The following is a 27,384-nucleotide window of genomic DNA, read 5'->3' as shown; positions in this document are numbered from 1 at the left end:
TTATCGATGGTCTGACCTGTAGGTTGGAAAAGTGTCTGTGCGGTGAAGCTTCACTGGGCTAGAAACATCTTCGCCGAGTCAGATGCAAAAAACAGAAGAACACTCAGTAAGACATGGGCACCTTATTCAGTATTTTATAAAGGATTATGTGAACTACGGATTACAGCCTTTTAATTAAACCTATCCCTGCTTCATCTGCTGCTCCGTCTCAGAAACATTTCCACTCAAGATTTTCTTTCCCAGCTCCTTCAGAACAAAGTTATACAAAGCAAATTAAAATTTCTGACTTTGCATTTTAAATTAAAAATTACTTTTATCTCACAATATTGGCATCAATTCTTTTCTGTACAGCAGAAAAAGGGACAAGAGCCAATTCAGAAACCATAAATTACAACTTTGGTAGAAGAAAACTTTTGTCTCCAAGGTTTCAGGTGCCTCTACCACTCAGTGAGAAAAATGCTGCTTTATATATATGGAATTATACAACTGGGTATAACAATTATTTCATATTTCTTTCTCTAGTAATAATTGAAGCATTTCAAGATTTTGGCAGCCTAATCTAATTAGAGGTGCTTGGGGTACCACTGAAGTAGTAGCTCTGACTGATGAACGAGACAAGGACCTCAGTGTCTTTCCTAATTACAAGGTTGGATGCATGGCTTACTTATTTCACAAAGACTTTTACTACATTCTCATGACAACAATCACCTAGGATTTTTTTTTCCCCAAGTTTAACAAGCAAGCTATTTTTCTAAATATAAAACAAGTGGTTTGTACCCATACAGTCTATTTATTTTGTGTCAACTCCATTCTGAATTATTGTTTTAATAAAGGACTCTATAGTAAGGCACAGTAAGCCCAATCCACTGATCGTGTCAGAGCGCTGCAAGCAGCCTTGTTCTCCTGTGCCACAGGCTGCCACCAGCAGGTCATTTTCCCATGCCCTAATTTACTGAACAAATTTGAACAGGCATGTAAGTACTGCTTTTATTAGTCATCCCTCCTCTGAAACGTTTGCTGGGTTTAGCTGGGGCTTTTTTATGTGCTGCCTGCCCCCTCTAGTGTTGAAAACAGGGAAAAGGAAAAATACTAGCTGTTTGGATTTGCTGAAAAAAAGAGAGGACCAGAAAAAAATATAGCTATGTATGTCAGGCCTGCCAGTACCTGTAATTTTTAATCACAGCTTGTGATACTCTGTGTTCTGGAGGTGCTAACCTCTGCAATCTCCTGCTTTATTAAAAAAAAAAAAAAAGTAAAATAAATATCTATCATTCAGTGTTCCCTGAGAGACTCCTTGTATCTAAGAGGAAAAAGAAACAAAACAGAGACACTCCAATAGTTTTCCAAATTAAGATGTTTTAAAATATTTGTCTAGTGACTCCTGAATGCTTGATGTTGGAAAATATCTCTGTTAGTATCTGAAAGTCCTGCCAGCTCCTGAGGTTTTCTGCTAAACACAGGTTTAACCTGTAGGGTTTTTTACAGCAGGATGAGGCACCAAAGAGCAGGGCTGGCCCTGGGTGCAGCCCACACCAGCCCTGACCTTCAGGGATGGCAAACCCATATCCTGATGGCCAAGCTGAGTTTCACTTTCTAATGCCCCCATGGTGAAAGGAAACTGCTGCAGTCCATCCTTATCATCCAAACGCTTAATCAAACTCAATCTTTATTCCATACCTTGTGAAAATAAAGTTATGGCAGGAATCGGCTCCTCCCATTTAATATTCCAGGTTGCTGGACTTTTATTTAGTGTTTAAGCTGTTTTCTGCTTGCTTTTCCAAGTAATGTCCTGATCTTGACTTCCCAACTCATCGATGTCAACTTCCATACAAACACTAACCCAGCCAATCCACATAATTTGGAGTGCAAGAGTGTGTTTTGAGATACAAATGGGGTGTTGGTTGTTTGGGGTGTTTTAATTATAAAAACACCCATGACTACAAGATGCTGCCTTTGGACTAAGCACCTGCATCTCCTGCTCCAGATGCCCCTGGGGAAACTGGAGCAACAGCAGCGTGGCGGGTGCCAGTTTGCCTTTTATCTTAGGAGATTAAAACTCGGTGTTGAAACACCTCTGAAACAGGGGCAGAGATGGCTCACACCAGCACCCCTGGGAAATCCCTGTTAGCCATCCAACCCGCAGGTGCTCCTGTGCCTTCCCCCCACCCATGTGCAGTAACCACTAGATGTCCCTTGGTGACCATGCAGTGAGTGCAGAGAACCCCCCACCCAGGGATCAATCCCTCCCTCTCTGCAGCCTGGGGAGGTTTCCAGGCATGAGGGGACAGAGCTGTGCTGGCCCTTGGGCTGCCGGCAAGGAGGGGATGTGGAGAAGACCTCTGCCCGTCTTCAGGCCACACCGTGATGCAGGGTGGTAGCCCTGCAGCTGCAAACACAGCAGTTTCCTAACGCTACTTAGCATGGCCATTTCCTTCTACTTCTTCTAATTCAGCTGCTTTCAAGGATGCAGTTGTTTACACTGAATGTTAGCAAGTGCTCAAATGAGTAATGAAGATTGCATCATTCTTGGCATGAGGCAGCCATCCAAAGGGGAGGGGAGCCAAATGGTTATAAGTGTGGCAAAAAAAACAGGGGCCGTTAAAGGAGTTTGGTAGCAGAAGGATTGGGCAACCTTGACAACTGGCCATCCTTTAATAGTAATTTCTCCTTGTTTACCTTAAATTGGTCAGAAAACTTGTCAAATGATGGATCCCTCTCCAATGGTAAGTAAGAGCGGTACCTCCTGATGACAAGCCCCCTGCCAAGTTGTCCATCTTACGGTGGGATGTGCCCTTCTCTCCACCCACCAGCCAGCAGTGGCAACTGGCTTAGACCGAACACCAGCGAGATGGACACATACTGAAATGATCCAACAGTGCCGTGATCCGATTTGTGCCCGGACTCTTTCCACCCCAGTCCCTTACCTTGCAGACCGTAGAGCTGGCCTGTGCTGTGCTGTCGCGTGATGTGCTGCCAGTAGGCACTGCGGGGCAAGGGCACCATGGTGCTGAGGGACATGGCTCGCTCGCTCATTTTCATCTGAAGCTGCAAAGCAGGAAACTGAGGTGAAGAGACAGCCACATTTATCGCAAATCCACTGAGAAGAGCATGCCCGCTGGCTGCAAGGACTACCAATATTGCCAGCAGAGCCTCCCCTTCCCTCCCTCAGCCCACCCACATGAGCAGAGGCAACTAACTCGGGGGTTAGTCTCACGGGCACACACCACTCGGGTTAGGAGGCCACGCTGTCGTCGCACACCAAAGCTCACCTTGGTGCTCCCCTGGTCCTGGGCAAGCACTGCTTCCCCCGAGGGGAGTTTTAACTCAAGCAGCTGAAACAGAAACTGGGGATCAGTGGAAGACAGGAAAGTGCTGGTATGCTCCCCCTCTAGCAACAAAGCCATCCGAGGGTATTCCCAGCCACGCAAGAACCTTCCCAAAGCTAAATACAGCCTCAGCACAACGAGAACCTGACTGGAGATGTTTCACATGGGTAAGAGTAAGTTGTTCTTGTTAGTTTTAAAGCATTTTCTATTTATCTCCCATCTCCTACAGCTGAGGAATGGGCCAGCTGGTTGGCACAGGAGTTCAGCACAGGAGATACACAACCTTCAGCTAAATTCCTTGCACAAATAGCACATCCAGGTAGGCTGAGAGCACGTGGGCTGCAGTGCATTGCTGGAAGCCCCATCTCACACTTTCCCCTCCATACAGGGTCTTCAGCTACATTTTCTTACATAATCACAGCCCCTTGTTAGTTATACTACACTTAACACAAAAATATATGAGAACTGACTACTTTAATGCATTTTTTGCCATGAATTTAATAAGATGTATGTGCAAGCTGATAAAAATAATTGGATTTTATCATAAGCTTCACAGTACAGCTAAAATTTTCCTCCCAAAGCTCAGGAAAACATCAGTTCAAACATACTGAGACTGCACTTGGCTTTTCTAATTTATAAAGGCAGCTTTTTTACAGAAAAGTGAGCTTTTACATTTTAGTTTCACAAAACTTGAGGTGGAAGAACCTTCTATAAGAAGATTGGTATATTTTGGAGCAAAACCAAGCAGGCAAAGCGGGCACAGAAAAGAGGTGAGGGCTGGCTGTATCCCAAGAGACCCATTTCCAAGTTATTTAGAGGTGTCATCTACCTTCAACCTCCTCTCTGTACTATGGACACTGCGCCTGTGATGTGAAGGTAAAACAGAACAAAGCCAAGCCCAGATCAACTCCCCCTCTTACAACACCCACCTCCACGTCAGCTGGACGTGAATCCCTGCACCCTGCAAGGTTCCACCTACAGCACATTTATTACAGCTCCTTCACTAGAGCCCCAACACCCTTTGCAGTGTCACCACACACATCTCAGCACCACGGAAGCAAACACCGATGGATCTTTTACTGGGAATAAAAATCAGTGGAGCGTTGGGAAGATGGCATTTCCTGGCTGGAGATACTTTTTTTGGTGGTTTCATTGATTGGTGAGTTGGACAGCAAGCTAAGGCAGTTTGGGCAGGAGTTAGGCTGTTCAGAGGAGTGCAAAAAGCCAGTAGGCTATCCTGGGAACACAGCTGGAGAAAGATCAGACAAAGATGCAGAAAAGGGCCAGAAGGGGAGCCCCTCCTGAACTCAATCAGCAGTGGAAAAAAATTAAAAACCCCACAGCTGGAGATAAAAATTAGTGTGTTATGTCCTGAATACACAGCATTTCATCAAACCACCTCGGACTGTGAGCAAAGACAACTTTAACGATGATTGATTTCATTCTCACAATTAACCTACGGTATCTCTGTGGCAACAGAAAGAATAGGAATATCTTGATAATGACCTGACTTTATGCCGCAGAAGCGGCCAGCACCGTAAGCAGGTGGAAAACAGAATTGATATGCTGGAACACGTGTGAGCAAAGGCTGCGAGCAGAGTGGCAGGCGGGACATGAAACTCCATATATCATTAATACAACAATTTGTTAACTGGAGGGCACCTAATCTGTAGCCTTTAGCCCTAGCGAGAAGGAGAATGCTGAAAGGAGATGAGGATCCCCAGAGCAGTTCAAACACAGCTCCCTGCACACATGGCAGGGATCTAGTGATGTTGAGTCACACGTAGACCAAGGTGGCAGCAAAGATGTGAGAAGCGGTGAGGGACAACACAAAGCCACCCCGCAGCTCCAGTGGCTAGGAGAGATCCACAAAGGAAGGGGATGGAACCTCAGCACATGCAGCCCTCAGCAGTCAGTGCCGGGAGCAGCTGGGGAGCTGCTGTGCCACCTCTTGTCACCTCAATGAGAGATGCACAGAGTTAAACTAGGGACGTTTGCTGAGCCAAAGCACAGCTCTGGGTCAAACACAGCGTGCAGCTGGTTCCCAGAAGTCTTGGGGGCTCAGGGAGGAAAGATGAAGTATTTTCTTTCTTGGATCACACCTTAACAATCAGCAAAACTTGCACTAGAGGCAGAACCCCTGTCTTCTAAAAAATACATACCAAAACAAACCAACCAAAACAAACAAACTACCCACCCCCCCAACAACATTCCCTCAAGCTAGCTGTGCACCTGGCTCCAAAAGGGAAGAAAAGAAAGATGATTTAAGATTCAGGTTTGTTAGGTTTGGTTGGTTTCCTCAGGCTGGACAATGCAATTGTCAAAGATTTTGCAGCACAACTTACACAGAGTAAACCTTCATCTTGGGATCCCCAGTTGCAGAAGGCTACACTCATGATGTTTGAGAGAATATTCTTCCCAGTGAAGCAAATTCATGTAATCAGTCAAAACCAATTAGAATGATAATTGCTTAAGAAGCATGGGCTAAATTCATCACAGCAAAACTACAGGATGGTAAACTAAGAAGAGCAACCTCAGAAATTCGAGGGCACTAACATATTGCTGCCATTTTGACTATTATCCATCTTACACTGACTCAATATTCCTCTCTTATTTGAAAAGTCAGTGAGCACCACTTCTACTCTTAATTATGAATCTCTGTGGAAATGGCCAGAGATAATAGCAGGCTCCAGCCTGAACTGATGAACTCACACATCGGATGGATCTAGTGCGAAACACACACTTGAGTTGCTGAGGGGAATAAGAGTCAGGGAAGGCTGCCGGTAAACTGGCTGATAATATCTTTCTATGAAGCACTGAGCTTTAGCTGCCAAAACTGGAAAGTTCACTGTTATTACTTTAGTGAGATGTCAAGTTGTAACATCTTTTTCTAAAGTAACCTGAACTGAGAAGCAGGCATAAATGACAGCAGTCAAGTCTCAGCACTACTCCTGTCAGTTTTCATGGCAACCAAATACTCATGAAAATATAACTTGAATAGATATTTTCTTTCCATTGTCTGGCATTGCAAAAGTGAAAGAAACAGTCGGGTGAGACGAGTTACCAAATGACCAGAATGGCTTCATGCATTGCGAAGCAAAGCCAGCTCTTTCTTCCCTTTAGATGAGAAAAGGGAGAGATCTTTGAATTGACTGAAAAGGAAAATAAATGAAACCTACTTGTGAAAGTGTCACAGACTGTGGTCAGCATATGCTCAGACCTCACCAGAAAGCAAGAGCACATTAACAGAAAGTGTCAGGGTGAGGTTCCCAGCTGAGGAACCACTATTACATCCATTTTCCACATGCATTTCAAGAGCCAGAGCCAGCTGTAGTCACAAACTGAACCAATGTACTGTAATACAAAGAGAGTGACTGCTAGGGAGGTGACAGACACATTATAGCCCACATTCTCAACAGTACTTGGCAGCTTTATTTCGCTCTATCAGCGTGGGACATTCAACTCCCTTTTTTTTTTTTTTTATTTTTTTGCACAGGCTTCAGGATCCCTCAGGTAGCTTAATACCATCTTCGGCTCGGTCTTGGATAATCACACCACTGATGTGGCAGTGGGCAGGATTACAGGTGCAAACAGAAGACATTCAGTGTAGTCTTAATTTCTCACCATCCGTATCTCCGACTTTTTACTTTTATTTACCCTTTCTGTACACAATAGCTCAACCTTCACTAATGAGAAAATTCACACAGGATAAATAATTCTTGGAGATAGAACCAGTATAGACAGCTGAGCATGAATTGCAAGCATCTAAAACTAACTCCTTGCTGAAGGATTCAAAAGCAGAAGAAAAATACAGGGGATGTCAATCTGAACAAAAATGTATTTTACAAGTATTTTGTAATCATGAAAATAAGCCACCTGAGTTCTACACAGATACAACAACCCTCTGCCTTCCAAAGCTGACTATCCTTGAACCCAGAGAGGCAACCAAGTCTGTCTATTTTGGAAAATAGACAACTTTTCTATGACAAACTTGGGAAACTCATATTCAGGGACATATGGACTTATCTGAAAAAAATATATTCTGCTTCTAAATTATAGGACTTTCAGTTCACCGGGAATATCTTCTTATCCCCCAGCTAGCACTCTAAGGTCCATAAAATTAGATTTAGGGGTTGTGGTTGGACACAGTGTTCATATAAAGCTTTTAGAGTTTGTGCAGCTGCTCTTTATTGAAATCTATAGCAACTTTGCAACTGTTGAGTCTACTAGCACTTGTAAGAGAAATTTTACAGCACAACATCATCTATTAAAGATGCTATTTCATGAATGTAAAACCACCAAATATGAAATTGCCTGTAAGCCTATTCACTATTGTTATGGAACTTATCCCTGTTTTTTTGAAAATGAAGTTGTGCTCTCAACAGGTAACTCAATCGCTTCTGATCCTGCTGGGCTACAAATGTTAGCTAGTTATGCTGACTTAGCCTAGGTTAATTTTAATCTCTTAATTTACTTACTGTTGAGGACGAGTATCCTCTACCCATCTGTCTCAACTTGGATACTCTTGGATATTTTTGAACAAAAACTCCCTTCACTAACTAGAACTATACAGTTTTTCTGGTTTAAACACAAGTCAAAACTAGCACTGATGGTGTTAGATGATACTTTACTGGGAAAGGAAAAAATACCAGTGCAGCTGACTGCAGAGTTCACCTGCTAGTTCCAACATTTTGAAAGAAAGTGAAGTGTCAAACTCTGGCTAGTGAACATAAAGTGCTGAGAAAAGCATGTGGACTTAATGGACACAGGGCAGGGGCTGTCATGACTTATTGCTTCATCCTCACAGACGCAGTGTTCTCCCATGGGCTTTACTGAAGTGACCATATTCTAATGACACCAGCCAGAAGTTAACAGAGTAGCATCAACTGAAAACTGGCATATCACACTATATATAGCGTGAAATATATATCTCTCTCACTAACTAGTCTCTTTCCTGTTAAAAGTAAAAACATTGCATGACCCATATCACCTAGAAACAGACTTGAATTTTTCTCACTCTCCCACTGCAGATATCCCACCTGCTCTAAAAATGACAGAATTACCCATTTGCCTGCATGCTTGGCTGAAGCAATCCATTATGCAGTCCACAAGGTTGGTCAGGACACTAGGAAAGAGTTTCCTATTGCTCCTCCTCTCCTCACTGGACTGTTACTAAGAAAAACAACTTTCCTATCATGTGTTTGGCTTCCATTCTGTCTGAACTTCAAGAAATTGGGATAACAGAAGAAATACAAGTACTTAAGACACTTTGTTCCCTTTTCCATCCCATCAACATCCACTCTTTTCTTTTCACATGTAGTAATGGCATTTTCTGTTTCATCCCAGCTGGGTCATCCAGTTAATACTGGGATAATTCATCACTACAACTTATGCCTGAAACCAAGATGTTAGTAGAATTACCAAAAGGATTAGACATGGATATGGATAACAGCAGCGCTCATGTTTACTGTGAGAGAGACATATAAGCCTTACTGCAGATTACATAAACCAATTACTACTGCCTGGAATAGAGATGTTGTTTATAGCCAGGCTCTTCCACAGTTGTCTATTCTGAGCATTTTATATATTCCAGAAATCCTGTTATCTTCAGGATACTATTTTTGCTGTCAAATTCAACCTGTGAGTCTTGGGGTGTAGAGACCAACTGTGATATGGGAAAAACAGAACATTCCTTTCCACTCTAGAGGTTTCATGGGAAAAAAAAGTTAGTAAGATCCTTGAACACATTAGGTGCAAGTACCACAAAACTGCCTTCCTGAGAGATAATGCTTCTGGGGATCCCACGCTATCTTTTCTCAGTCTGTATGTTAGTTTTTCATCTTAGACTTTTACATTTCCTACAAGTTTTAGACACAAAAAGTACTGGTGGAAAACAGACCTCTACGGAGAGATCACACAGTTTAGTCCTCCCCCATAGTTTAATACGAAGCATATGACTCTAAATCATCCTTGGAGTGTAGACATCAATTAGCAATGGAAAACTGAGCATGAGCCACAACAGTTTGCAAATAGATTGATGAGAAATGCTTCCAAACAGACTCATGATACTGATTAATCAAAGCAACCTAATGAGAATGTGCAGTGACAGGAGCTTATCATCTCATCATCTCTGTATTAATTCACACTTACTGATAGTTTTGCAAACACAAAATCAAGGCCTAAGTTTTCCTGTTGCTTTGATTCTTGGAAAGCAACTGCAGTTATATATACTACACTAAATATTAAAATCAAACAGAATTTAGTAAAAGCAATAATGACTGATAACTAGCTATGAATCAAAACTTAAAATCATACTGAAGAAACATATTGTTCATTGATGCCCAGTGTAAAATAACAAACATAACCAGTCGTACCATTGAATTTTTCACACTCTGCAACAAGCGTTCGTGTTGTTCTGCTATGGCCAAAGCAGCCGAGTGAACCTTCTGATAGATTGCTTCCCCATCTCTAGTCTGAAAGATGAAGAGTCCTTCTCCTGTGTCACACATCCTGCCAAAGCAAGAGCAGATGGGACCCGAGTGTGAGATTTCAGTTTACAGATCACCACGAACAAGCAAAACTTCACCATGCTGTTCTAAAAGCACCATCACATAAGCAGTATGAAAACAAAGGCTGTTGAAATACGGAATGAAGCGATCTAAAAGCCTTTGCATACAGGTCTTAACTAACCCTGGTCCAATCTTACTATTTTAGCCTATATTTGTATTGCTCTCACCAAACAGGGACTCAGCTAAGTACCCCTGTTCTGTCATAAGCTCTAGAGAGTTCATGCGCAAGACCCAGATTTTTAATATTTAGACCTTATCTAGAATCTGTGCCAGGTAGGATTAATTTGTCTGCCCCTTTCAGACTTTTAACACTGCCTGTAATGAGTTTTTCAGAGTTTTGTCTCCCACTTGAAACAAATATATATGTTCAGCATCCTAATTGCATTGTCTTATCACAGCTAATGCATGATCAGCTAAATAAAAATGTATCCTTTTCCTCCCCAGAGAGGACTGAATTTTGCAGTAATTTGGAGGATGGACATTTAAATGCCTCTTCCCTTTCCACATAAGTTAATTGTATGATCTGTTTCTCTTTTACCATTGTAATTCTTTAATGTGCTTATCTAAAGTAATGCATCCATATCCCTTAGAAAGGATTTGATAGTTTAGTTCAACAAATAAGTGCTCCAACTTCAGCCACACAAAGACTTTAACACTAGAAGTAATACAGAACAACATCTCTAAAACAAGGAATTGTGTTCTAATTTCTTAGACATACATTTGTCAAATAGACAGAAGCCAGAAATATAATCAATGGAAAACAGAAATCTCTTCTCCATTACTTCAGTTTGATCTTGGGAAACAACTTGGCACTCATTGCTCCCAACTTCAACCTCCACTTCCCCTAGTACAGCACCCATAACTCTGTCTCCAAAGGCCCACATTGTACAAATTCTGGAATGACGTTCAACACTTCTTCCCAGATCTGTCCATCCAATTCCCTGGCTCATATAACACTTTATTTAAGAACAACCCTACAGAGTAACATACAATGCTGTCAGCCTCCACCCTGCACTCCCCCCGGATACCGCCGCTCTCCCACCCCCATCCTCAGGCACTTTCATTTGGCAACTGCTTCCATGCAAGCTGCAACCTGGGACTGACTGAATTTTTTGTTTGTTTTCTTTTCTTTTTGTTTATTTTTGTTTTATGGGATTTTTTTAGCAGAGGGTACAGACTAGCCTTTGTCTGAAGATGGGCTCTGATGCCCTTCCACAACCTTCAGAAGTGGTCCAGAGCACCACCCAGCACCACCAAGGAAAGCAACACAATACAGCGAACACCTACCTCCCTGCTTCAAACGTGAACCAAGACGGGTCCCGCCCGTAGCGTCGGAGGGCACTTAATGGCCAAGAGATGAGTTTTACTCTGGGATTCTGGATGTCCCAAAGACAGATATTCTCAAATGTTATCTGCAAGGTACATTCCCCATGCACATCTAAATTAGGGGATGGCATCAAATACACATTGAATCTCTCTGGGAGAAAAACAAAAGATTAGTCTAAAATCCCTGCTCATTAAATGCACAAGTCATTAAAGGAATTTCCTATTTTCCACCTCTATTACAAGATCTTATTTCCACTTTGAACAATTAATTCAAAAACAAAGACTCAGTTCCATCCAATAACTCCATAAACTCCGTGTTTGGGGCAGTCAGAATGCTGCACTCAAAGGGTGTCAAACATTTGTGCGTGCGTTCACATACCAAAGAGAACTACACCATCATAATCCTGGTATTTGCAAACAATTAATAAAATTGTGTGCATGAATAAATACATTGCAATTACATTTGTGCATGTAATTAGTTAATTTGCATAGGAAAGTGAAGTAGCCATGGGCTGAGGTTTTGCATGCAATTACTACTATTTATTACTTGCTTTACAATGTTGCCAAAGAGCATCAGTCACAGACTGAAACTGCTGTACATACATCATACAACAGCATACAACAAAAGACAGTTCCCATCTCCAAGAGCAACTAACTTGTCTGAAATAGAAAAGTGCATTTTCAAAATAACCCTACTTGCCTTAATTATTATTTGATAGCAATTAACAAAAACAAAAGCCAAAAAACCCCCCTAAACAAACAAAAAAACCCACCACAATATAGGAAGGAGGGCTTGGAAAAACAATTTTGCAACAATTTATTTCAGATGTTCCTATGGACAATCCAAAAGACATTAAAATAATGTTATTAAAGATTTTAAATGTCAATATTCATGTACCTACCACTCTGCTCCCTCTCTACGCCAGATGCCAACAAGTCAGGCTCTCCAAGGCTAATGTCATTAATTCGCGTTCCAAGACACTCCATCTGCAGCACCTTGCACCACTCATCTGCCTCAAGTTCTGTATAAATGCCCAGAAAATCTGTGTGTAGGTATAATACATTTATAATTTCACAATTAATGCTCTTACGTTTTCTAATGTGTGTTGCCAGTTTACCCACCTGACTCACAAGCAAAGGTTTTGGAGGTGTCGTCATTAAAATAAATCCCAACAGCATGCTTCTTTGTGCTTTTTGGCATTCGCAATATATTCTTCACATTATTGAGCTCTGTGACCTGAAAAAGCACAATTCAGAGCTTTAATTAGAAGGCTAAAAAGATATACATCCATTACTGACTGGAGAAGGAGAGAAAATAATTACGTCAAGTTGCAAAGGACAGAAAGTGTGAACATGACCATGATTGCTCCTAAAGGTACGCAGCCTTGACATCAATCACATTAGACAGTCAGCTCAAAGACCCTGGATGACAAAGCAGCCACATCGTCCAGTTCTCTTCTGTCTGCATGTGAGCTTCAGTGCAACACCATCTGCACGGGATTTCAGCCGAGGGCAGGTAGAGTCAAAGCCTACTCCAGTTTGAGAAACATTTCCTTGAAGGACAAGAGGAAGACCAACCTGATGCAGCAGAAGCAGACAGGTGAAGATAAAAATTCACCCATTTGGATGAGCAAGTCCAGTTCCAGTACAGCTTTCATTGTGGAGGACAAAACTGTTAATAATGGTAAAAAGTTGCTCTCTAAATTACTTTTTGAGTGAAAGTTGAGGGTTTGAATCATCCACTTGGAAAAAAAGCAAAACTGTTAATAATGGTAAAAAGTTGCTCTCTAAATTACTTTTTGAGTGAAAGTTGAGGATTTGTTTGAATCATCCACTTGAAAAAAAGTAAAATCACAGTTTTAGTTATTAGAAAGCTTTTTAGCTTTAAAGATTCACAGACTTGTAAACACAGATTTCTGTTGCATGGTGGCCAAAAACAGTTTTGAAAAGTAGCCTTCACGCCAAAAAAAAAAAACCACACACATGTATCTGTTACCTTGTAAACAGCTTTAGTAAATAGATAGTACAGTTGCTTTGTATTTCTAACATCCACTTTTCATCCTCACAACCATAAGTAACACTCCTAAATTTGACTGAGGTGGAATTCTTCATTATTTAAATTCCTTTTACTATAAAGGTTAACGCCCAGACAGGGGATCAAGAAGTTATATTTAAGTATTCATTATTAGAAAATATTTCACTGATTCTTTTGCATGGTAGTTTTTGAAGAGAACGAAAGGGAATCTAACAGAAATGTTGCCAAACATACAACCTCACAGCTTCACTTCTTTGGTCTCATTAGTCCTGGGGAGTACTCTCACATCAAACTGTGTCAACTTTATTTAAAGAAATGCAGCAACTGTCTTATCTCTAAGACTCAAGAAGTATAATCATCTGTGTTGTAGGGTCCAGCAACAGAAACCGCTCCCTGAGAGCATCTTGGGTTCACCAGCACACCCACTACATCCCTCTGGCCCTTCAGCCTAAGTTACTTTCTTGTTGGAATCAATTCATTGCCTGTCCCCTTCCAGCAAGGGAGAACAGCCAGCCAAAAATTACATTTTCGAGCAATACCCCCAAAAAGGTAATCGTACTGTGAATGGAAGGAACAAAGAGCAGTTGGTGGGTAATGCCTCCCCAAAATAAAAATAAGCAACACATCCAATCTCCAGAAATTCACTCTAGGGGCAGTTGCAGAAGGAAATAATGGAAGGAACATCCCATGAGGAACACACCAAACTTCCTGCATAGCTGCCAAATTTAGAACTCAGGTTTTTATAGCCTCCAGGTCCAAGATTTTGAAAAGCATCAAAACTAAGAATTCCTAATTGTGCTTAATTTTGCATGAGCATTTCTTACTCTTCCAGAAAACCCTGTGATGGAAGCACATCAGCCAGTGCTAACAAGACACCGAGACACTCATGGTTAAATATGACAAATCTGTCATAACCTATTCCCATCGTGCTCAGCACATAGCAGGTCAAGCACAAATTGCCAGCTGCCAAGTTCAACACATACTTTTCTCATATGCCAAAAATGGATTCAAATGCAAGAGGAAATAAAAAAAGAGCTAGACTTTTTCATGCAGGACAGCAGCCACGCTGACATTTACACCCAGCACATTTACATTTTCTGCAAGGGAATGTGCTAATGAAGTTTTGTACTTAAGAGCACAAAAGTTAGCAGAAACAGAACATAGCCATACATTCTGGCAATGAATCGTTTAGCTATCTAAGATTCATCCTAATGGAAAGCTCATTGCTTAAAATCAGGCATGTCACACTCCTGCTGTCGGGTATCTCAGTAATTGTCTCCAGTGCGATGAATCCTGAGGATGCTGTGACAGGGCTCAGTGAGATCATGAAAGGTTTATACTCATCAGGGAACAGCACACTGCTTTTCCATGCTGGTTCAAGAGCCAGAAGCACTTTTGGCAGTTAGGAGGTTCAGAAGTACCAACTGGTCAGCTGCTGCCCATGCCCCTGTCAGCCCCTGGGGATGGGACCCCCATAACCCTGGCAGAGACGCCCTCCATCCCAGCCAGCGAGGCAAAGGGCACTGGATGGTGTGGGAGGCTGCTAGCTGCTGCACAGCACTGGGAAAGGAAACACAAACCGCCAACCCTAACAGTAGCACTGATGACCCTGTGCTCTGGCTGAGTCATGCACCTCCGGGCCCGATGGGAACAGATGTCTCTCACACTGCTGGGAGCACGAGTACAAGATTAACACACTTGCTCTGTCTGCCCACACTAAAGGAGAGACATTTCTGATCTTACTATGACTCCAACCTTGTAGCTCTTACCCTCACCACCCCCAGCTTCCCTAAGACCACACTTTACTCCCCAAATTGTCATATTTTCTTCTCATTAGGACTGCAAGCTGCAACTACTGCCCAATGTCACTACATGAGCCCCTGCAGTCTCTGCATCTCTGGCACAGAGCATCCACCATCCATTTCCCCTCATTTCGGTACTACTAGAGACATCCTGTACTTCCAGACCACACTCCAATCTCCAGCTCACCCCTACTCACTCAAAGGCTTCCAGCCTTGCAGACTGTTGCTTATACATCATATCCTCATTGCAGCTCTAAGTCTGCATTATCTCTGAACCCAGCCACAGGGACAGAGATTTGCTCCTGCCAATACAGAATCATGGAATGGTTTGGGTTTGAAGGGACCTTAAAGATCATCTAGTTCCAACACCTGCGGTCTCCCTCCAGTCTACAACTTCACATCAGAAGCAGTTGGTAATTCCAACAAGATCTCCCCAGCACACAGAATAGGAAAGAAGCCACAACCATTTCTTGCAACCAAGAATTTTCTTTCTTTAGGTCTCCCAGTCAAGAAAAGTTTCACTGAAAGTCACACAGCAGCTCCTCCTCCAAGATACGGCCCAGCACAGCAACCTCCCTTCTGCTCCCCCCAAGTAAGGGTACGCACTTTATGCTACAGTCGCTTCTGTGGACCATGAGGGAGTTGTGCAAAACTCAGGTGTCCAGAAGTATGGTGCCTGGGTGACTTGACAGCATAACGCTCAAATCCCTTTAGAAACAACTAAATACAAAAAAAGCATTAATATAATGGCATCATTGTTTTGGAGCTGAGAATAGCAATACTTTTTTCCTTCTTATCATAAGTTCCTCTCAAAAGCCACTTAGTTACTGCAGCAAAGTACTTCATTGTAATCTCAAATGCAGAGTAATATATTCCAATAGATTCTACAAAGATCAGCTCTTGCTTGAAATCCCAAAGTTCATCCTTCTGAACAGAAAAAAAATGTTTACATTTTAATATGCCTTCTCCTACATCTGCTTTTTATTACAGTACTCCCTCTAAGCATACTGTGTTATGAAGATGACAATTCAGATTATCTAAGACACTGCTTATCTCTTATCTGTTGCCTTCGCAGTATTCACAGTGGTCTATTCTGCTTTTCTGGGTTATCAACCAGCAGTCAATACATCTCTAAGTGAAAGCTCTTCCTAAGTCAACGTAAGAGCAGAGGATGAAGATATAGATGACACGAGTGTGTCACTGACCAGGGTGGTAGTGTAAGGGCAACTGAGATTGCTTTTCCCTGGGTCTGAAGGGTGGGTATACAAGGAAGGGAGGAAGGAAAAAGGGGCACAGAGATGGGGTGAACACGAACAAACCATTCTATGAGGTTTACTTCTTCTAATGTGTTTATAAAGTTCTACCCTAAGCCCCTTCCTCATCACACTCTCTACCTCCAAATGCTATGAGCTGGGAAAGGAGGGACAGGGCAGAGATCCAGCGTAAGTCTGCACACTGCGGCACTGTGCAGTGTCAGGTGCTTCCAGGAATCACGTTATGCCCTGTGTGAATACAGACTGACTGCACTGCAAAGCACAGTGGCCATGTACCAAACACACACTTGAAGAGCCCTGGCTCATAGCCTGGACAAATAAAATTACAGGTGATCTCACCCCTTGGGCGATATCTTGAAGAAATACTGAAATCAGTAGTATTGTGTCGTTAATTTCCCTGATTATCAAATCCTTTGTAACTCAAGTTTTAGCTCTGAACTGGGAAAAAAGGGATATTTGTATTTGGTGAAATACTAGCTACAATATTTGGCAGCTCCTGGGTTATTTTGTGCTGCACTGACTGCTTGAGAGGTCTTGTATAATGGCACATCACAGAGCACGATCTGAAAGTCTTCACATGCATCTGAAGGCATGTGCTTTTGTTGAGCTGCACAAGCTGACACCAAAGCATCTCCCTCTGAAGTTGACAGTCCAGTGAACACCAAGGTCCAAACGTCTACCGTAATATGCACACATTCTACTCTCCTCCCTGCTGGTTTCAGGCTAAATTTTTTTCAGTACCAGACCTAGCGGCCACATGGAGATGGACAAAATCTGGGACTCTTTCTGAATTCAGTGGCAGAAGCGATCGCATGCAGAAGAGACACTGGAGTTCAGCCTTTCAGCTCATGCATGCCTTCTGTCCTGGGCTCAACCCCATGGCACCTGATAGTCATGTCTGGCAAAAAACATACTCAATAAGCAGCTGCCCTCTCTTCTCCTTCGGGGTTGAACTGCTGAAGTTGCCGTCAACTTTCAGAGGTACTCTAGTATGGCTGTAGCCCCTTCTGGCAAAATCCATTTGCTGCCAAGTCTCCACAGTGCACCTGGACTCTGAGGGAGGAGTTGGCTAAAGACCACTTGATATTTGACCTCCTGCGGCACCAAGCAAGGTGCTCCAAAATGCCACCATTATCCCAGGTGCCTAAATAGCCTTCCTGTTGCTCACCCTTGTGCAACAGATGGTGCCAAATTGTCTGGCACATATGCACCGAACTCACACTGAAGAAGCGGCAGGCTGCTAACGTCCTCTCTACCACGCGTTTGGAATGGAGTCAGCAGCAGACACCAAACACCTGCAAATATTTGAGGCTGAAGTTTTCCTTTTTAGCATTTTTTAAATAACTGTCCTCCTTCCAGGCTCCTGGAAAACAGTGTTTTCATGGTTACTTTAATTCAAGTATGTTTTATTTATCTGAGATTAATAAGTAATGTACATTTATAAACAATTCTAAAAAGGTGGGTAAACCACAAATATTGGACCTAAACCAGTATTAACAGATACATCACAAGAAGAATTATATTTTTGTTAGGGGTTAAAGACCTCTCTTTGCACACTTCTCCTTTCCCCTTTACTTCCACGCCTCTTTTGAGATGACAAACCATAGAATTGAAATATATTTCATTACACTAAAAGCTAAAATCCTTTCAGAGCTGTGTGGTAAGAGAGTTCTGAACCAGGAAGTGGGATTAATCATTCATTTCCCAGCTGAGAGAACAAGCAGACAGAGCTTCACCCTGACCAGCTACACTCAGGCAAAAATTCTTCCATCTCTCCCATTCCCTTCAAAAACATGCCAAACACACAGTTTACTAAAAAATGGTCTTTAGTATTCAAACTATTGTTTGAAGTAGTACATAATTCTTCAATATGGGTTGCCTTTCAGAACATAACACAAGGGAGTATGTTTATTGCCTACACAACTGCCACGCTCAATGGTTTTCATCTTATGTTTTAATCTTAATTAAGGACTTTGTGCATGTGTCTTGGCTTCCTGAAAATCCCTGCCCTCCCCTTCCCTCCGCCCCATGAGTACACGTAGAACACTCCCCAGGAAACTCCTGGGAAACATTTAAAGGAAAATGCAGTTGTAATTACAGCCCAGTCTCGCTTATAATACTTGCCTGTATATACCTCACATAACATATTAAAATTCTATATAGTTTTTCAAGTATTTATTTAAAATGCACATACATATAAAAATAAAATCTACAGCCATGCCTATAACCCTTTTCTTCAAAAAAACATCACTTTTCACTTGCTCACATACAGAATCACACCCACTGGTGTAACCCCGCTGTAGTCCAACACTGGCTTATGCCGAGAAATGAAAGCCAGGAACAACTACCAGGTTTAGAGATTCAGTTTTTACCATCACTCTCAGAGGCTGCTCTCTCACTCACAGGATCAGTGGAGCTGTGCCCAAGGTACGTCCTCCCATATGGAAGGACACATACCTGCCCCCACAGACTTGCAACAAGCCCTGCTGTATGGCATTATAGTGAAGATACCAAAGTATCCTGACAAGGTGCTTTAATTCTTTTAAAGCTCAAACTAGACATTTCATTTGTAGTATGTGATAGTATTCATTAAAATAAATGTTTAACAGCCAGTTATGAGCAGAGTGGTCATACTTTAAACATTTAATTTGCTACTGATACAGTTTTGCATTAGCGAGCCTGGAAAACAATTACAAATTACACAATTCAATTTTCCAAATGGATTATTCCATAACTAGACAGAAAGACTGTTTAAATTACTTCTGCTGTTTCAAGGCAAGATTAATACAACCGGATTAAAACTTAGAGCCCCTCGAGGAATCAGTATATTGCTGTCAGCATTATGCAATTAGCTGGTTTTGTATCGGAATATTAAGGATTCTTCCAGCACATTGCAAAGTCAAAAGTCACTTGGAGAAATAAGAATTTCTTCCTTCCTCAACATTATTTTGTTAAAAATATGGTAATTTGTGGCTGATTATTTACAATTAACAAGTGAAGACTAGACAGCTACCTGAAAGGCGATTCTCTGCATAGATTTTGTAGCCTGGAACTTAATTATTTTTTCTCCTTTGTGGGAACAAATGAATTAAGTGGGCAATTTGCTTTGCGTATGCAGATCTCCGTTTCATAAGCTAGAGATGACTGTTCTCAGACGACCTGTATTTTAGGACACTAACCTTTCCACTTTTTAAAAAATAGAACAAGATCAGAAGGTATTTAAAGGTCAATATTATACAAGACAAAGTACTTATTTCTTTTGTTGTTTCAAAATTCCAGTGGCAACGATGTCAAAATTCAGCCACTGGTGCGGGGCTGCAGAAGAGGACACGCACATCAGTACATTCCAACACAAAGAAAGCGGACCTCCCAATAAACATAAGCACCACTGAGACACCTCCGAAACGCTGGTTGTCACTTGGACTTCATGGGATAATCAGAGGCCTTGACTCGATAGAGGTGCCAAGGAGCTCTGAGCACAGTCTCGGAGCACAGCAACTCCGCTCCAGTGACTGGTACCACCACGGTGACACAGAACAAACGGACAGCCTCTTTCTACTAATAAATCCAAGTAACATTTGCACTTTAATTCATCACAGGAAAAGTAACAAAGTGAAACAATTTAACACTTCAGAGAAGGAGGCAGGTGCTATTGAAAAATTAGCTTCATTCATCATTTTTCTTTTTCTACCCTTTACAGTTTTATGATGGATTAAACCTTTCCCGAGATTGATGGGGTGACCAGGGGCTTCTCAGTTTTCTAGACTTGATGCTGCTTTCAGCAGTATTTGAGAATCACTTCAGAACCCCGGTAGGATGTTAACGACCATACTTCCCAAACACGGGTAATCTGTGAGTGAGGTTTTCCTCTCACAGTATCATCTATCAGACTGAACTGCATTTGTCCTAAGAGTCATTAGCACAAGCTTATGACACAGTGACACTTGACATGTTAACAGGAGTGGCTGGGCTTCTCATTTTTAGGATTTATTGTCAGAGAGAGTGGGAAGCAGCCCTCTGTCCAGGAGTGACAGAACTAGAATAGTCACAGAAAAGCCTCTACACACCATCAAGCTATTACTACAAGAGGATGCTCTTGCTGACCAAATGTGTACCAAGACAACAGCAATGGCTATCCCAGACCTCCGGATGATGTCTTGAGTACCAAAGTCCCGTTAATATTATATATCAAAACTGGGTGACAGGTGTTAGTTGAAGACTGCCATCTCTAGCTGTTTGTTTGTTCATGTTTTGTTTGTTTCTAAATTAATAATTAACTATGCTTTTTATAAGAATCCGTTCGACTACAGAGCAGTATAGAGAAGCAGTGACACGTTCTTTTTCAACACCTCATATTTAATATTGTTAGAAACTGCGTAGTTCACCACCTTAGAATTTCACACATTTACAAAGCTTATTTAAAAAATAAACTAATTTTTATCCACCTGTGCTCTTTATAAGTTAGTATATTTTAACCAGAAAATGCTATTTAATATTCATTAGCTTCCTTTTGGTAAGGTTCTTTAAAAATAAACAGGAGCAATCACTTGCATAGCTGGTGACCCTACGAGAGGACAGTCTCATTTACCATCAGTGTGACAATGGGGACCTGAAGCAGACAGAAGTTAAGGGAAGGGCTCAGCGTGATTGGAGCTGGCAGTCTAGATCGGCAGGTCTAAGACACCAAAAACACACTGAACTCCTCAAGCATATTCAGTTTAAGAGTCAGACCCCAAGACACTCCACCCACCCCCCTGAGAAGACTTAGGAAATAATCCGTCCGTTCACCCCCGCTGGAATCAGTGCTTTCAGGAGTATACGCTGCATTCCAATTTGGTTTACTCCCCCAAAAGGTAAACATTTCTCTGGCCACTTCCCCTCAAGACATTTGGGTTGAGGCCTTCATCCTACCTGAAATAACCCCCTAATCTGGCTACGTTCTGATTAAAAAACACACACACAAAATACGTGTGTAAGATCTTACTGTTATAACAATGTTTCTCAAAACTTCAACCAAGACAAGGGCTTGCCTTAACTATAATTATTACAGATCTGATTACATACAGTTACAGCTTTCTAAAGCAGAAAGTATGAATTCTGCAACTACTAAACAGTCAATTTCCAGTGACTGATCTGACCATTGTTTATTCCTGTCAAATAAACCACCAGAGAAAACCAGAAACTAAATCTATAGAAGAAGCAATAGTTCAAAATTAAGTAACTGTTAACTATAGAGTAAGCTTGACTTAAAACTGAAAATCCCTCCAAGCTAGTGATACTTTCCACAGTGTTTTAGTCTGCAGATCCAGACATAGGAAGCTGCTGTTAGGTTATATATGTGACAGATAAGTGCTGACCTACAGAACTTCTTGAAGGAAAAAAGTCCAGCCTCATTTAGATTCCTCTTGGATTTCATATCCACTACCTGATGTGAACCTCAAGTCAGTGTGTGCTGCTAAAATATTGCATTAATACAATGGAAGAAACAGAGATTTGCATCAATAATTGACAGAGACATGCTAATATAAACACAGCGTTTCACACAGAGCTGGAAATTGTCTTATCCCCCTGTGCAACACCCCCCACACATCAAATGCAAAAAAGGGCACTTCTCATTACTTTTTGAAGTTGCTTAATATAAATTTGAATGAACTATTTCCAGGCATGACTTACTACAAATAGCCACAGGTTTTATGACCAATCAATTACAAATTACATGGCACGTAGACAGACAAGTCTGAATTCAGATTCAGTATTCCCTCAAGATTTCCTCCTAAATATATGTCAAAGTGAGTAAGTGCAGATCAGCCCCAAGCTGAGCTATGCTCGCTGACGCCGAGGAATTTATGCACATAATTCCTAATCTTCTAATATATTAAGCTTTTGCCAACAATGATTATAAATTAAAGGGTTTCTTATTTTCATCTCCATGCCCAGGAGAATTACACATGTAAATTCTCAGATGAATATGAAATGTGCACATAACTCCAGAGAAGTGATTAGAGGGAAAAACTTCATTCTTTTAATACTGGTGAATTTAGCAAAGTTTTTCACACCATCATTGCAAGAAAAATTTGCATATTGTCCTTCATTTCTGTAGCTGTCTACTGTCTTCCCACAGATACAAAATCCTAGTAAGATTGGAACCTCTAAGTACCCAGCTTTTTCAATTCACATTACCTTGGATGGTTGTTACCATAATTATGAGGAGTAGTAGTCATTGCAAAGTATTTCAGATCTGATTTTAAAGAGCTGAGGACAGAAAATGATATTTTCTTTAAAAATAAAGCTGTTTTCCATTAGCTTAGCAAAAGGTTTGCTACAAAGCAGAAAACAGAACATTTACTCTGCCTCCACTTCACAGAATGAAGGAACATAGAATTGGGTTTATGATCTTGATAGTAAAAAAGTTCCAGTTTTCAGGCAAGTTTATACATATCAACTTCATATTTTAGCCTTGATTGTATGTTAGGAAAAAAAGTTTGAGAAACAACTGTATTACCAATTCTTACCTTGTGATAGCATCTAAAGTAAGCAGCTCGTTCATCTGAGAATTTCTCCAGCCTCTTTGGACCCTTGCTTGAAGCTTTTTTAAATACTAACCAGCATCTCTGGTAAATCTAGAAACAGAAGAGAGTAAACTTGGCATCTCTAATGACTTTAATATCACTAATATTTGCACAGATGTTAAATTCATAAATCGGCTGCTGCTCTGGAGCTACAGTTAATGACTCTCAGTAGCTTAGACAAAGCAAGAAATCAAGCTATTGGATAGTTACATCCTATTTCCTTTGAATTACAATACAATGTAATTGTAATTGTTTTGAAGATAGTACATGCTCGCATGAAGGGTGCTAGGAAGAAATATCTGTAATCATGCTTGCACATGCTGGGTTTTCTAGGAAACAGCTTTTTAAAACTGAAGTGACATACTTTTCCATGTGGATTTGTTATTGGTTCCAGTCTTGCAAGTTTAAGATGGACATGAAGAAAGCTTGAGTAGACAGGTAGGAATGGACCTTCCATCACAAAAGTATGAGACAGAAAACTGTAAATGTATATTCTATATATAAGGGTAAATGATGATACATAAGGGAGAAGAAACTGAACTACTGGGTAATGAAAAAGACTGATCATTTAGATGCAGAACCTAGAACCAATCTGACAGCTGCTGTTTTGCTTTCAATGTCCAGTTGAATTTAAATTCAAGTCACTTGGGGAAGACTGTACAGAGTGGTTGAAAACACACCTTTCCATCTAAAGCATTAAGCCACTTCATCCTCCAAATTTCTGACACCATGTCTTGCAATCTTCCCATCTATTCTTTAACTGTGGTGCACTTTCTACCAATCTCTTACATTCAAAACCACAGCTCTCATCTTAGATGACATACTGTCTGTGTAGAAGGACAGAATTATAAGCCTTGCCAACTGTTCACAGCCTACATTTAATCAGTAATTCCAAAGTAACACCTGGCAAGTTAGAAATAAAACAAAACTGCCACTAAAATTAGTGTGATTTCAAAGAAAAAAACCTGATCAGCCACTATCAAGTAGTTCACAGCTCTGGCAGAGCTCCAGCGCAGCACAAATTCACCAGAGTGGTCAGGGATGAGACCCATCAAAACATCTCACTGCCTACAGCTAAGCCAACACCCAACAAGTAACCAGCAGACAAGGCAACTCCATCCTTTGAACACTTGATGGCTTTCTAACCAAAGTATACAGCACAAGACACCATAAAAAGTAACTATAACTTTGGTTCTGCACCCAAAAATGACTGTTAGTTGACTGGCTGTGCTTCTTTCACCAACTCTGAGCTGTTTCTATAAGGCTGTTCAGCAAGCCACATTACTTCCCCACCAGCTTTGTTATTCTGCCTCACTCATGGGCACTCAAACTCCTGGCCCGCCTGGCTGCAGAAGCATTTAGCATATGGACAGGCTGTCCTGATGCCAGGCACCAGCTGAACCTATCAAGATTTTCTTCCAATTTTACAGTTTATTGGCCACTCAACCTGTTCTATTTAACTCAAGTATTTGAATTGAATTGTTCAAAAATTACTGCACACTGACCAAAATGACACCTTACCACACCAAAAAAAAAAAAAAGAAAAAACACCACACCAGAAAACAACACACACAACAACTTAGGTATGCACCCATTTATACTGGAATAGACTTTCCACATTTGCATTCTGAAAATCCTGTTTGCTGGGCCCAGAAAATTTCATGACACTTGACAAGAAAAACTCTCCAAAACCCCACCCAAAGAGATTGTCAAAAGTTTGAGCATTCAACCCTTTTGCTTTTCAAAAACCCTATAGTTATTGCTGTAGCAACCAGAAGCCATAGAAGAGAACAGAATCCTTTAGTACTGCATTTGCCATTATACAACACACACGAGGACAGCAACTACAACATGATGATGTCCTACTCAGACGCACCTCTCTGGGTCAACAAGCATCTCAAAGCTGTAGCTGCAATGGTCAGCTCAGCAGCACACAGAATTAGGGGCAGAACAGGAAAACAACATTCTAATACAAGTAAGAAAGTAAAGTTTTGCTCTACCTCCAGCTGGGCAGAGATCCAGTATGGTTATCACCCTTCCAAATGCCACTACAAGCGTAAGTACTATTAGCAATCAACTCCAGTCAACCGTGGTAGATGGCTATAAATTGGTGCTACTGGGATTTGTTACTGTAGTTCAACAATGACTAATCCAAGACTAATTTTTGGATTTTGATCAGAATCAAGGCACAGCTGGGGGTGAGAAAAAGAACCCACACCCCAAAACAACTGTTTCACGTACGTACCTCCAGGGATGCAAAAGTCAAATCAGCCTACAATATAAATGCTGTTCTTTGAGTTTTGGTTCCAATCCCATATTACAACAATTCTCTAACAAAAGGGTCCCAGAGTTGGAACAGATTATGCCAGTGCTTCAGGAAAACATGATCACGGCCCAAGTAACTACGCCTATAAAGAACAAACAACATTCATGATGCTAACTTGAGCAAACAGCAGGAAAGTCAGGTCATGAAGGTCCCTCCCCTGAACTTCCTCCTCCTTCTGTAAGAGCTTGTCAGCTCCCTTCTCTTAGAATCTCTCTGCCTAGAGATTTCCTACCACAACAGCAGTTTAAAGTAGAATAAAGTATTTTGTTTTCATTAGAGACAATAAACAATTTTTTGCTTGAATACAGAGTTTGGAATCCATTAATGTTAGTGATCAGATGGTTAACTCTTCTCCTCCTCTCTGCTGAGCTTATAAACAAACTCAAACAGAAGATGCATCCCCTCATTTGAAACATGCTTAGCACCTTCTAAAAGGAGATAAGGATGAGTACCCATCAAGAATGGGTACTATTATCGCAGTACCATTTCTATGCTCCCATGACACATCTCTGTCACAGGTGAACATCCAGCACCACCTTAACTGAACATAAACTACATGATACCCTAAACCTCTAGCAATAAATCGATAAAAAAGGGAGTTGGACTAGGTGACCCTTAAAGGTCCCTTCCAACCCAAACCATTCTATGATTCTATGAATAAGCAGTTTGACAGCATCTGCCTAGGAGCACTGAAAGCCCTTCAATGCACAGAAGAGATGATGTGCCCAAGACAGAGTTAATCATGCACCCTGTTATGAGCTACAGCGCAGAGCAAGTAATTAGGTCTTTGACGCCATCATGACCCAGCACATGCCTGAGACTTGTCAGTATTTCTTCAAGCTGAAGACAGCATGTGAACTGTTTACACTGTTACAGCTGTTTTGACAGCAGCAAGAACCAGCCCCAAATGCTCTTAGGTGCTTATTCCGTCATGAATACTTAGCTCACTTATCCCTCAAATCAACATTTTCACTACTACTCCATGAATAGGAATTAGTTGAAAGTACTGCTGTAATTACTTCCACTCCAAACACTTGGGCTGACAGTGATTAGATAATCCAAACAGCAAATCAGGATCTGATGTGCTGAGAGAGAACAGTAATAGCTGTCATTTGCATAACACCTAAAATGTACAAAGCTCTCCCCATGAGATCTTCTGAGAAAGCCTAACTCAACATTTAATTCGAGTATCAAAAATGAGCATCTACTTCCTGTGGTCTCTCCTGAAAATTTCAGCTTCTAACAGCCCATCAAGCAGGTACAACATAAAACTTGAGGGAAATAATGTGACTGTTTATGAAGTGGATCATCCAAAACCAATATGCAAGTCCAAGGTCATGTCAAAACAGTTCTATATTTGGCTCTAAGGATCAGCTGATATAAATCATTACCACGACTGAAGTCAAAGGAGTGACTTCAAAGGAATGATGCAATCTGAGTATCTGGATTCCTGCCTCTCAGTGCTATGCGCCTTCTGATGCTGGAAATGCACTGGGAAGCAAAGGAGCTATTAACCTCCTCTGGAACTGGTCAGCATCTGGTTGAGTAAAGTGGAAAAATTTCCTCTGACTATCCTGGGTTTCATGGTTCAGTTGTGGTTTCAGAATACTCTCATGCAGAGAGGGAAACTGAAACTGGAGGCTTGCTCTCCTACGTGATGACCCAAACCCCTGGACTGTCCTGGAAATGGGTGTGGGGAGGGAGACAGAGAGCTAGAATTTTGAGTGTCTAAAATGTCATTCTTCATACATGAAGCAGAAACTATTCCACACAAGAAAAAACACATTTGAATTTAGAAACTAAAATTTGCATTTCAGTCCCAAGCAAGTTCACCCCAGCCCTCAATACTTTTGTTCAGTGACTAATCTACAAAAGCATCTGGAAATTGCCAAATATTTAGGAATTGGAATGGGGAAGTCTATTTTTCATATCTGGGGCAGGGGGATTAAAAGTGGCTATTTTTTAAAACTAAGATACGTGGCTTCTACTGTACTATGGCAAAACAAGCCTATTTCACTTCAGGACCAAACAATCCCATCCCTTATTTGTTCGTTATTTAAGGGGATACAGAGAAGTCAGAAAGTAGCACAAAGTCGCATCCGGCAAATTTCCCCTCCGCAAACAAGAGGTGAGCCTTCAGGGAAAGCTGCCCTATTT

The 27,384-nt window shown here is 41.3% G+C and overlaps 1 protein-coding gene across 1 annotated transcript; it reads right to left on the bottom strand.

The window, feature by feature from the left end:
* On the bottom strand, nucleotides 1–22,952 carry DOK5 (docking protein 5; the record flags this gene model as incomplete). Its single annotated transcript, XM_010152618.1, has 8 exons — nucleotides 1–68; nucleotides 2,925–3,045; nucleotides 3,270–3,332; nucleotides 9,701–9,836; nucleotides 11,183–11,372; nucleotides 12,124–12,243; nucleotides 12,344–12,458; nucleotides 22,845–22,952. Coding segments are annotated over 8 exons (921 nt in total), but the record flags the coding sequence as incomplete, so codon positions are not given.
* Nucleotides 22,953–27,384: the final 4,432 nt, after the last annotated feature.

Source organism: Eurypyga helias, unplaced genomic scaffold (genome assembly GCF_000690775.1).
Source record: "Eurypyga helias isolate BGI_N326 unplaced genomic scaffold, ASM69077v1 scaffold4055, whole genome shotgun sequence".
Lineage (NCBI taxonomy): Eukaryota > Metazoa > Chordata > Aves > Eurypygiformes > Eurypygidae > Eurypyga > Eurypyga helias.
This window is presented reverse-complemented; position numbering and strand designations above follow the sequence as displayed.